The following is a 12575-nucleotide window of genomic DNA, read 5'->3' on the forward strand; positions in this document are numbered from 1 at the left end:
TCCTTGTGTATAATCCTTTTTATATGTTTCTGGGTTTAGTTTACTAGTATTTTATTGAGAAATTTTACATCTATATTCATAAGAGGCAATGGTCTTTACTTTTCTCTTGCAGTGTTCTTGCAAGAACAGGGTAAATAGAGTCAGGAAGTTTTTTCTTCTATTGTATTTTTGGAAGAGTTTGTGAAGAATTCTTATTAATTCTTTTTTAAATGTTTAGTAGAATTCAGCAGTGAAGCCATATGAGCCTGGGTATTTCCTTGTGGGAAATTTTAAAATTACTAATTCTATCTCTTGTTATAGATAATTTTGAATTTTCTATTTCTTTTTTATTCTAGTTTAGAAGTTTGTGTCTTTTTAGGAATTTGTTCGTTTTATTTAAGTGATCTAATTTGGCATACAGTTGTTCATAGTATTCTCTTATGATTCTTTTTATTTCTATAACATTCATATTAATGGCCCCTCTTTCATTCCTGATTTTGATAATTGGAATGTCTCCCTTTTTTCTTTGGTCACTCTAGTGAAAGGTTTGTCAATTTTGTTGATATTTTCCAAGAACCACCTTTTGGTTTTGTTGATATTTTTTGTTGTTTTTCTATTCTCCATTTTATTAATTTTCCCTCTGTTCTTTATTATTTCCTTTCTTCTTCTTGCTTTAGGTTTGTTTGCTTTTCTTTAAGGAGTGTTTTTAATGTGTTTTAAAGCAATTGTTCTTTTAATATATTAATTAAAAGCAGAGACAGGTCGATCTGCATTTAAATTCCTCCTTTGCTACTTGCTAGCTTTGTGATTTAGGAAAAGTTAGTCTTAGAAAAATTATCATACAAGAGTAAGATGTTAATACATACATCACTGGTGGCTTTGAAGATAAATGAGTTAATGTATTTAAAGTGCTTAGATGGGCCTGACAATTAGTAAGTGCTCAATAAATGGTAACAGTAGTTATTAAATATTCCACTTAGAAATTTCCATGTTTGTATTTATCTTAGTAATGTTTTTTCACAAATATAAGAAGTATATCCTTCTAACTCTAGATGATCAAAAACTTTCAATTAATAGGATCTGAAATGAGATTTTTAGATCAACACTATCTCTTCCTGTGAATATTATAGGCTTTGTACCTGTATTTTATTTTGAAAATACTTGAAAAAATATAAAGAAATGATTATTTTTGAATACATTCTTGGTAAATAAATGAATACAAAATTGATATAGCTCTAGGCTGGATAACCACCCAGTTTGTTTCACAAATATTGACTGGTTAAATTGATCATTTATATATTTTGTGGATCATCAGTCTTTGCCATATATGTTTGCACTCAGATTCTGGCAATTAACCGTGGAGAAAATTTGAAGATACTGACGGTCAAGGTTAACATTTCTGATGGAGTGAAGAATGAGTTCTGTAGGTGGTGCATCCAAAACAGGTCTGTTTATAGATTTTTACAGAATATTCTTTTTTTCATTTTTAAAATGCTATATTGAGATCTATATGTACTGATAATGGAAAGATGTCCATTGTGTTAAAAAAAACAAAAACAGTGACAGGCAATGGATATAGTGTCTTGTAGTGAAGTGGATGGACCTAGAGTCTGTCATACAGAGTGAAGTAAGTCAGAAAGAGAAAAACAAATACCGTATGCTAACACATATATATGGAATCTAAAAAAAAAAAGGTTCTAACGAACCTAGGGGCAGAACAGGAATAAAGACATAGAGAATGGACTTGAGGACACGGAGAGGGGAAGGGGAAGCTGGGACGAAGTGAGAGAGTGGCATGGACATATATACACTACCAAATGTAAAATAGATAGCTAGTGGGAAGCAGCCGCATAGCACAGGGAGCTCAGCTCTGTGATTTGTGACCACCTAGAGGGGTGGGATAGGGAAGGTGGGAGGGAGACGCAAGAGGGAAGAGATATGGGGATATATGTATATGTATCGCTGATTCACTTTGTTATAAAGCAGAAACTAACACACCACTGTAAAGCAATTATACTCCAATAAAGATGTTAAAAAAATTTTTTTTTAATTTAAAAAGTACATATGTTGTGTATGTTTAAATAGGAAATATCTGGGAAGTACATAAGAATTATTAATAGTGATTATTTCTAGGGAGAGAAATATAATATATTTTTACTATAATCCTGTACCATATGAATCTTTTATAAAGAGTATATTTTCTTTTATGAAAAATGAATTAATAGAACCATACTGTATATAGTATATCTGAAATGTTTTGTTTATTAAGGATAATTGAATCAAAAATGTAATTTATCAGATATTATAGGAATAACAGATGAATGACTGAGGCTGGCTACTAGCTTTTTTTCTTTTTTAAAACTAGCTTTTAGTGCCAATGCATAGGATAGTCTTGTAAATTATTCTGTCCGCAAATGTCTGTCATATCACTTTGAGAAAATGCTACACTAAATGGTGCTGCTTTTTTCTTGTGGTAGATTTAAGGGGAACTATATCCTGTATCCATTTTTATTTTAAATGTGGGAAAATGAAAGCTAGATGGAGAGAGCCTATCTTTATCTATAGATACTGAATGTGGGGGAATATATTTCTTTGCCAAAGTGGAGAATATTTCTTTGTCTGTAATGGGTGAATAAAGCATGTCTCTGTCAAAAACATACGTATAGGCCCTGGGTCTTATTCATTTGTTTACAGTACTTTCCTGACCCCCCGTAGGTATTTGAGTTTGTGACCTCTGTCTTAATTTGTATGCTTCATTGTGCACATCTTACATAGCATGTATTTTGTATTGTGAAATTTAGTTAAAGTGAGGTCCTTCTTAGTTTTATTCAGCAGTGTTTAACTATTGAATTAGAGGAAGAATCAAGTTTTACAGTGATACCCTGTAAGGGAAACCCATTGTATTTCCTTTAAGTTTAGAAGTAATAAGGTCCGTGGCTTCGCTATACTGTTTCAGGTCCCTTCGAGTGCTAAATGAATAGATCACAGGAAGCCAGTCAAGAGACAGAAATTGCTGTGGGGTGAGGAAGAAAAAGGAGTTTCTGTAATGCAGGAAGTGAGTATAGCTGGGTCTGTGGTCTAAAGGTCACCGTGAATGAGTATAATTGAGGCATCCTTAGTTATAAAATAGACCCACAGCACTCTGTTCCAGGGAGGGGAGCAGTCACGCCACAGGAGAACCTTGAGGTTTAAGGAAGCCTACTGGGGTTTCCAGAGAAATTGGGTATCTAATGTTAAAGATTTCCATTTTTTTTCCTACAAGCAATGTGGAAACCTTGGTTTGGCTTTAAAGGGAATAACCCCCCAGCAGACATCGGATAGATTCATTATAAGAATCATTCCTTTAGGGCCTTCCTGCCTCTAAGGACTCTTTTCCTAGTGTATTGTCCCATGACCCAGGGCTGTCTATGTTCTCTCCTAACTGGCCAAGCTCCAGAGTATGGTGATAAGAGCCTCAGTAATCTGGCTACTGCCATACTTTCTAGCCTCATCTACCCCGCAACCTGATCCTGCAGCTTTATGCCCTTGTATTACTAATCTGCTTCTAGTTACTCGAGCTTATCATGCTCTTTCATGCCTCTAAGCTTTTACATATGGTATGGTTTCTTCCCAGAATGCTTTTATTCCTTTGTCTTACTTGGTAAACCACAATTCATTTTTTTAAAGCCGTCTCAGATGTTTCTTCTGGGATGTCTTTGTTTGACATTGAATTTCCCCAATTAATAACAACAACACAGCTATAAGTTTTATTGCACTTTGCTTTATTGTGCTTCACAGATATTGGGGTTTTTTGTTTTTTTTACAAATTGAAAGTTTGTGGCAACCCTGTGTTGAGCATATCTATTGGTACCATTTTTCCAATAGCATTATTTTTTTGGTTAAGGTATATACATTGTTTTCTAAGACATAATGGTATTACATACTTAATAGACTACATTATAGTATAACCATAACTCTTGTATGCTCTAGGAAACCAAAAACTTCATGTGACTCACTTTACTGTGATATTCACTTTATTGTGGTGGTCTGGAACCAAACCCACAGTATCTCCAAGGTATGCCTGTAACATAACAAAATAATATTAATAACTTTCTAATTCATATCCTAGTTCTCCCTACGTTTCATGCCCTCAGGTATAGGTGACAGTAGGGAGAAACAAGGATTTGGATGGAAGGAAGGATGTATGACCTGCCTAAAAGCACTTTCGTTCAAATTAAAAAACAAAACTAGACTCAAATAATACCCTTCTATGGAAGGGATTCAATTAGTTATTATTATGTAGCCTTTGGTGTATCACATTATAAGTAAGGGAGATGACAGTGCCCCTGAAGTATATTAATGGTTTATTAGGAACCATTGATAAAATATTAATGTTTTCTATTCAAGAGCCATTGAAGGACATGGGCAGAGATGCTGTAGAAGTAGGGAACACAGAAGTGGTAGGACTGAATTTGTTTGTCCTTTTTAGCTTGTGTTTTTCTCTTACTGTTCTTTCTCCAGTTTCTACTAACAGTGGGTTCTCTGGCATTTGTATTTATCAGTATGTATGCAGATACACTGCCTAGTAGAACAGTACAACCTGAGGAATAGAGTGAGTTCTACTCAAGGATGACAAGAGGCAAAGGTTAGAACAGAGTTTCTCCTTTGCTCAATCTACTTTAACTCTCAGGAAGAGATTAAGAAATGGAAAAAGAAGGACATAGTGCTTGTCTTAGCTTCAGCTGCCATAACAAAATACCATAGACTAGGTGGCTTAAACAACAGAAATTTATTTTCTCCCCGTTCTGAAGGCTGGAAGTCCAAGATCAAGGTCAGGCTGATTTGGTTTCTGGTGAGAACCCTCTTTTTGTCTTGCAGACAGCAGCCTTCTCATTATGTCCTCACCTGATGTGGGGGGAGAGAGAAGGGGGTATCTGATATTTCTTCTTTTAAGGGCACTCACTAATCCTCTCATGGGGGCCCTACCCTCATGACCTCATCTAAACCTAATTACCTCCCAAAGGCCCCGTCTCCAAATATCATCCGATTTGAGGGTTAGGGCTTCAACATACTAATTTTAGGGGACATAATTCAGTCTATAGCAGTGGTTCAGTAATTTTTTGGTGACTTTCTCATATCTTAAAAATTTTTACCATTATTAATAATGCCTTGGGGACTCTCCCCAGAATAGGAAAGTTTTTTCCTCCCTTAAGTTTTATGTGTTACCATGGTTACCAGGTTTTTAAAAATAAGAACTCCAGATGTCATAGTAATAATTTTCAGACATCACTGTCTCTCCTTACAGATTATGTTACTTTGGATTCAATAAAGTTTCTTCTCCCCTTTTCCACTTCCTCTCTGCTCTTCCAGGAGCCCTTTTATGGCCTTATTATTGTTACATCAGTTTTAGTATAGGCTTTTCTTTTTTGCAGGTGGAGACCACGTGGCTTTGCAAGGCCAGAGTTAATGAAGATCTTATACAACTCACTGGATGATTCCTTTAAACGCCTTATTTATCCTCTCCTTTGTAGAGAGTTCAGGTATGCATCTTGTCTTATTTAACTTTCTGGACTGTTTACTTTTATGTATGGTAATAGGCCCATTAAAGCGTGTAGTAAATATTTGTTGATCCATTAGCCAATCAAAAGAACTGAGTCATAATCACAGAGTCTTAAATTTAAGCATAGATTTCAATCTGTAGAGGCATTCACATGCATAGATCACAAAACACAGCTCTTAATTACGGTATACTTTTCAAATCTTGACCACTTAATGTGTACCCCTTCCAGTTCTGCAATACTAGTCTTGCAATTTGACAACCAAGCCAAACAAATGGTTTTATTGATGAGAGATTTGGCTTGGGAGAAACAAACTAAGAAGTTAATGGAGAAGTTAGTTGGCAGCAGTTTTAGAGGTAAAAGAGCCAAAAAAAGCATAAGGATATCAGGGGAGCACGTGATGAATGTATTACTATGAGAGAAAGCTAATATATATTAGCAGATGGAGTTGTTTCAATGAATAATTATCAGCAGTGATGAACAAATATTAGGAGATTATTAAGGTGACCATCTAAATGGACTAGCAGAAGAACTAAAGGTTACAAAGAACTGCAAAAGAGGTGAGGTACCGAATTGTTTTTAGGGGAGGAGGTGGACAGAAATGTTGGGAGGCAAAAACCCTCTTTCCTGCTTCTCTCTAGCCTTTGTCTTGGTAGTCAATGTTTAGACACCAGCCATGCCTTCATATATGCCTTTCTATTTGCTATAGATTTTCTTCATTCCCACTTATTTAGTGTTTCAGCAAGGGTCACCTGGAAACTATAGATTTCTAGCCATCTCTTCAGCCTCACTAGAATTTATAGCAGCCTTTATGTTTGTCTGTTTTTCTTTTACTGGACTTGGCCATTGACTTTGGAGGCATTTAGAGTCAGGAGTGAGCAGGTACTATTAAAAAGGACATATAGCTCCTTTGTCCAACCTCTTTTTTATCAAAATCATTCATTCTCTTGATTCATCCTTTTATCTTGTGTTCTCATGTCACATATAATGTCCAGTGGTGCATTTGACATTTTTGCATATATTTGATGTGAATAGCTTTACTGCTTGTGGAATAGTTTCATTGAGATTTAATGTGTGCAGTTTGCTGTGGGATTATTAATGTATAATTCTTCTCCGACTTCCATTAGCAGTGGCAAGCAAGAGCACTTTCCTCCTCTTTTTCTAAAATGCCTGTGGTTAAAAAATATGTCTTATTTCATTCCATAAGTTGGTTTGCAGACATTGTCTACAGATGTGTCTCTTCATAGAAATACTTGTAATTACCTGAAACAGCAGTTGAGGGGGAAAACCCTCAATTGATTTATTAAAGTAATTAAATTACTTTAATTCTCTAATTAAAAAGAAATTTGTCCAAATGCAGAAAAATTGAAAGAATCAGTAAAACAAAGGAAAAAAAAACCATATAATTTCACCACGTAGAGATAGCCATTGTTAACTAGACTTTTCTCCATTCATATGTGTGTATTAAAAGAGATCAAATAGACTATATTATTTTGCAGCCATTTTATTCAGTTGACTATATAAGATTCAGAGTCTACTTCTGCATTTTTGTTTCCATGACTGTCATGATCTTTCATCCCTGTGTCATTTTTCACACATACCTCTTTCATGAAAACTACATTATCAGTATTACCAAGTGCTGTCTATTATGCCATCTTTTATTATATCTTGAATTTTGCTTCCTCTTTATCTCCATCTTTACTAGGAGAAAGTATATCCATGGTTAGTTCAGGTTATCATCATTTCTTGTCTGAATTACTATACTAGGATCATAGATGATCTCTGTCTTGTATTTTCTAATACATATTCCACATTGCCATCCTTAAATTCCCATCTGATTATTTCATACTCTTCTACTTAAAATCCTTCAGTGGATCTTCTTTGTCTCCAGGATAAAATCCAAGCTCTTTAGAATAACCCTTTGTGGTCTGTGTTTTTCTTCCTCTGTAGCCCTTTGTCTTGGTATTTCTTTTTATTTTATCATATGAAGTTACTTGCTTTTTCTATAAATAAGCCATGAGCTTTGACATCTGCTGCTTCTATTGCCCAGAGTGTTTTCTCAATGCTCTTCAGCTACTATCCCTGCCTTTGTTTGCTTAACTATTACTTATCCTTCTTGATTCACCTGAGAAGACATCTCTTAGAAAGTTATCCTAATTTAGCTATCCCTACCGTGTGTTATACTCATCTGTTTATTTTTCTGTCTCTTCCACTAGACAGTGATCTTCAGGGTAGGGATTTTTTCAGCTTTGTATCTCTTACATCAATCACAGTACTTTATATAAGATTGAGTACAAGTGCTCACTCAATAAATAAAGTTAAACGTGAAGATTTAGAGATACCTGAAATGATATCTTCATGTTGCTTGGCTGAATGCAGGGAGAATGACAGTGAAATATTAGAGAAGATGAGAGAAAAGCCGTAAGAAGCTGAATTAAGCCAGGAAAACAAATGTTGGTTAGCTGTATGTGCCTTTAGATATGTAGATAATTCTACCTCAACGCTGATAGAAATGTGCCCTGAATTGCTTTTGCTCTTGTGGCCATTGGCATGCAGTTTGTTTTTAACCTAGGCTAATAGAGAAGACACACTTTTAATAAATTCTTTTGAGTTTCAGGAGATAATATGTTAAGAACTCTTGTTAAATAGGCAAATGGTGTAAAACTTAGTTTCCAAATGCCTTTAAGTCCAATAGAGATATATATTTTTATCCTAGAAAAAATTTGAAAATTAGACTTTTAATAGCTTCTCTGGATAAAATTGGGAAATTATTTATGTGAGACAGGGTTCTGGACTGGTATTAATATCTGTGGTCATGTCACATCACTGTGAGAATGACGAGGGGATAGATGTGGGGAATGGAATAAAGTGAGAAGATGGCCTTGAGATATATATAGGTGAGGGTATAAAACTAAGCATTGTTGGAGGAGGCTACTTATGATTCAGTAATTGACCACTAATTATGTGTTTATATTTTTAATCAGCTGATAAACTTTGACATCCCATGTAATGTCCAAATCTTTATACACCCTGTCTCTCTCATATACACAGATACTTTATACATGTAGATTTCTTATATAAGGGTGAGCAGATAGAGGAGTGTAGGTATGACAAACTCAGCAGGTTTGATACCACAAAATTGTTTGAGGTATCTGCATTACTGAGCTTAGCAAAAAGAGAGTCAATATAATTTTGTATGTGATTTTTTTCTCTTAAGTTATTTTGTTATAATGAATGCTCCAATAAGGAATAATTGTGTTCTTTTTCCAGAAGAAAATTTGAATGAATGAAAACTGAATACTTTATCTTTTTTCTTCTCTTTTTCTATTTCTAAAGATCTTAAGTTATTTTGTTATAATGAATGCTCCAATGAGGAATAATTGTGTTCTTTTTCTGGAAGAAAATTTGAATGAATGAAAACTGAATACTTTATCTTTTTTATTCTCTTTTTCTAAAGAGCCAAACTAACATCAGATGCAGAGAAAGAATCAGTAATGATGTTTGGACGGAACCTTCGTCAGCTCCTTTTAACAAGCCCTGTCCCAGGGCGTACCTTGATGGGAGTGGATCCCGGTTATAAACACGGTTGCAAATTAGCTATAATTTCTCCTACCAGTAAGCATACCTTTCAGCGTTTTATATAGAAGTTGTTTGGTTGGTCATAAATTTCACTTCATATACTTCATGAGGATTTGGAAATAATGCTAATTTTCAAGGAACAGAAGATGGTTTTCTCACAAAAAGCGATATAGGAATCAGGATGAAGCTTCCTGTTGGGCCTGTTTGTAGACTCAGTCAACATTTACTATCATTTATGCCCTTTCCTAGGTCACAATAGATATATTGAGGATTAACTGGGCTCAGACTTTAATAACTCTGCTTATCCCCCATCAACTTCTGTTTATACTGACTGCATTTATATATGATACATTTTGATTCTGTGTATATTTTATTTTTGTTTTTTTTAAAATATTTATTTATTTATTTGGCTGCATCGGGTCTTAGTTGCAGCATGCAGGATCTTTTTGTTGCGGCACACGGGCTTCTCTAGTTGCTGTGCGTGGGTTTCTCTCTAGTTGTGGCACGTGGGCTCCAGAGTGCGCGGGCTTAGTAGTTGCAGCTCACAGGCTTAGTTGCCCTGTGGCATGTGGGATCTTAGTTCCCCAACCAGGGATTGAACCTGCGTCCCCTGCAATGGAAGGCGGATTCTTAACCACTGGACCACCAGGGAAGTCCTGATTCTGTGTATATTTTAAATACCATGAGACATTTTTATTGTTTTGTCCAGTCAGTATTTTTTTTCCTGTTTACTCATTTATTTGCCCTTTCTATTATCTTCATTTCTTTCTGCATTTCTGTGTTTCCATTTGAGATCACTTTCTTTCTTCCTAAAACTCTAGTCTGTTTCTTTTTAATGTGGATCAGCTAGTGACAAATTGTCTCGTTTTTTTTGTCTGAAAGTTTCTGATTTGCCTTCGGTTTTGAAAAATATTTTTGCTGGGTGTAGAATTCAAGATTGGCAGTTATTTTCAGTGCTTTAAAGATGTCATTTCTTTCTTTCTTTTTTTTTTTTTTTTTCCTGGCTTTTACAGTTTCTGTTGAGAAGTCAGACAAAAGTCTTATTATTGCTCCTTTGAAGGTGATAATTTTTTCCTCTGCCTGCTAAGATTTTTTCTTTGTGGCTTTCAGAAGTTTTCTTATATGCTTAGCTGTTTGTGTGTGTGTTATTTATTTGTTTTGGAGGGAAGGGGATGTGAATTCTGCTTGAGGTTTGTAGACCTTCTTGCATCTCTTTCTGGAATTCTAATTACGTGTATTTTAGACCATTCAATTTCCTCTTCTATTTTCAATTCTTTTATTTTTTATTGATTGTCTTTAAGTTAATTAATCCTCTATTCTGCTATGTCTAATGTGCTATTAAATCCATCCATTGAGTTATTTATTTAAGTTATGTTTTTAAGTTTTTGAATTTCCATTTGGTATTTATAAAAAATAGATTACAGTTCTGTGGTGAACTTCTTCACCTTTTAATTTTTTTGATTGTTTACATTTTTCTTATGTTTCTTTTGGTTTAAGTTTTCATTCCTAGAATAACTTTTTCTTTCATATTTAATTCATTCCTAAGTTCTTTCATCTTCTGACATTTCTAATTCTGATTTATTTTATTCTCATTTTCTCTAATCTTTTTTTTTTTTTGGTAGCTTGTTCTTATATATTAGGTTACAGTTTTTCCTCTGTTTTGGGGCATATCTTTCTGTAAGGACATCATACTAGTCTTTTTTATTTCCTGATTTGAAAAATAATCATTCTATATGAAATTTGACTATGATCCTTTTCTGTTGCTTAGTTTTACATCAAATTAGTTTTTCTCAACTTTTAGGATGGAAAGCTAGCTGTATATCTCTAGAACTATCATTTCTACTTTTTCCAAACTATTGAGAAGAAAAACTTTATCTATTTGGATAGAGAGATAACCTTATACTTTCTGAAATTTGCTTTCCTATTGCTTTCTTTCCTTTTATCTAGACTTTTTTTCCCTTTTGTCCATACTGTCCTTACCTTGCTCAATGTGAATATGATGCTCAACAGTTTTTTCTCTGTGGGGTTTTGTCTTGAAAAGAATGTTCTACTTGTTAATTTCAAGAGTTCAGAGATCAGAGTTTTCCAGTCCTTTCTGAACTTACTGTGCAACCTTTGTACTGACCTATAAATGACAGTATGCAAAGGTCTTTTCCAGTTTTACTTTCTATTCTCAGATGGGCCAGTTTTGATTTCCAGGGAAGTACCTTCTGACATTTTGAGGCTTCCTCCAATCTCAGGTCCATGAGATACTCCATTGTTTCTCTGTGCCTCCTCCCACAGAAATGCTGATGCACATTGGTCTTGGTGGTTATTGGTGCATTGTTCCCACCTGCTCACCTTTTGTGTTTTGTGGGGATACTTTTTTTTTATAAATATAGTCATGGGCTTTTGATTTTGCTGCTCTAAGTTGCTCTTTCTTCATGCTGTGCGTTTTTACAATAAACGGGAAGTATATTCTGTCAGTGTTTTTTCCTGAATCTATTGAGCTATCATATGGCTTTTGTCCTTTACTGTATTTGTATTGTTTATAGAATGGTTCTTTTTAAAATTTTATGCACACATACATACATACATGCATATGTATTTTCAGTCTGTTTTGGTAAGACTTTTCCAAGAATTTATCCATTTCATCATTTAATCTAAATTAACATCAAGTTGTTTATAATAATCTCTCTGTATCTTTTAAATTTGTGCTGAATCTCTAGTTATACTCCCTTTTCATTTCTAATATAATTTACTTGTGTCATCCTTTCTTTTACTTGATTGGTATAGCTAAAAGTATGTATTTTTCTTAACAGGTGATTTAAATTTTTAAGCTTCATTGGTCCTCTCTGTTTTATATGTTTTTTTTCTATTTCATTAATTTCTGCTTTTTTAACTTTATTATTTTCTTCCTTCCACTTCCTTTGAGATTATTCTGTCGTCCTTTTCCTAACTTCCTAATTTGGTCACTTAGCTCATTATTTCTGTTCTTTAGGAGTTACCCTCAAAATTTAAAATATATTTCTGTCTGAAATATAGTACAGAGAAGCTCACAGTTCATAAGTATGCAGCTGAAAAAATTACATAAGGTAAAGAAATTTACATATCTACAACCCAAAGGAAGAAATAGAATAGTATTACAACACTCACTGATATATAGTAAATATTCAGTAAATGTTAGCTTTTACTATTTTTTTTTAATTTTATTTATTTTTTGGCTGCGTTGGGTCTTCATTGCTGCATGCAGGTTTTCTGGCTTTTTCTAGTTGCGGCAAGTGGGGGCTGCTCTTTGGGTGACTACTCTTCGTTGCGGTGCGCAGGCTTCTCATGTGGTGGCTTCTCTTGTTGCTGAGCACAGGCTCTAGGTGTGTGGGCTTCAGTAGTTGTGGTGCGCGGGCTCAGTAGTTGTGGCTTGTGGGCTCTAGAGTACAGGCTCGGTAGTTGTGGAGTATGGGCTTAGTTGCTCTGTGGTATCTGGGATCTTCCTGGACCAGG

At 34.6% G+C, this 12575-nt stretch overlaps 1 protein-coding gene across 5 annotated transcripts in view; it reads left to right on the forward strand.

Moving 5' to 3' along the window:
* SRBD1 (S1 RNA binding domain 1) overlaps positions 1 to 12575 on the forward strand; it is a 230536-nt gene that overhangs the window by 44945 nt on the left and 173016 nt on the right. For all 5 annotated transcript variants that reach the window (XM_027113219.1, XM_027113215.1, XM_027113216.1 and 2 more), the window contains exons 10-12: positions 1321 to 1424; positions 5391 to 5498; positions 8974 to 9131. In XM_027113219.1, coding sequence (XP_026969020.1) covers positions 1321 to 1424; positions 5391 to 5498; positions 8974 to 9131 — 370 coding nt within the window. The remainder of the gene's footprint in view (positions 1 to 1320; positions 1425 to 5390; positions 5499 to 8973; positions 9132 to 12575) is intronic.

The sequence above is a fragment of the Aethalodelphis obliquidens genome, unplaced genomic scaffold (genome assembly GCF_003676395.1).
Source record: "Aethalodelphis obliquidens isolate GAN/ISIS:26980383/991018 unplaced genomic scaffold, ASM367639v1 scaffold12, whole genome shotgun sequence".
NCBI classification, from domain to species: Eukaryota; Metazoa; Chordata; class Mammalia; order Artiodactyla; family Delphinidae; genus Aethalodelphis; species Aethalodelphis obliquidens.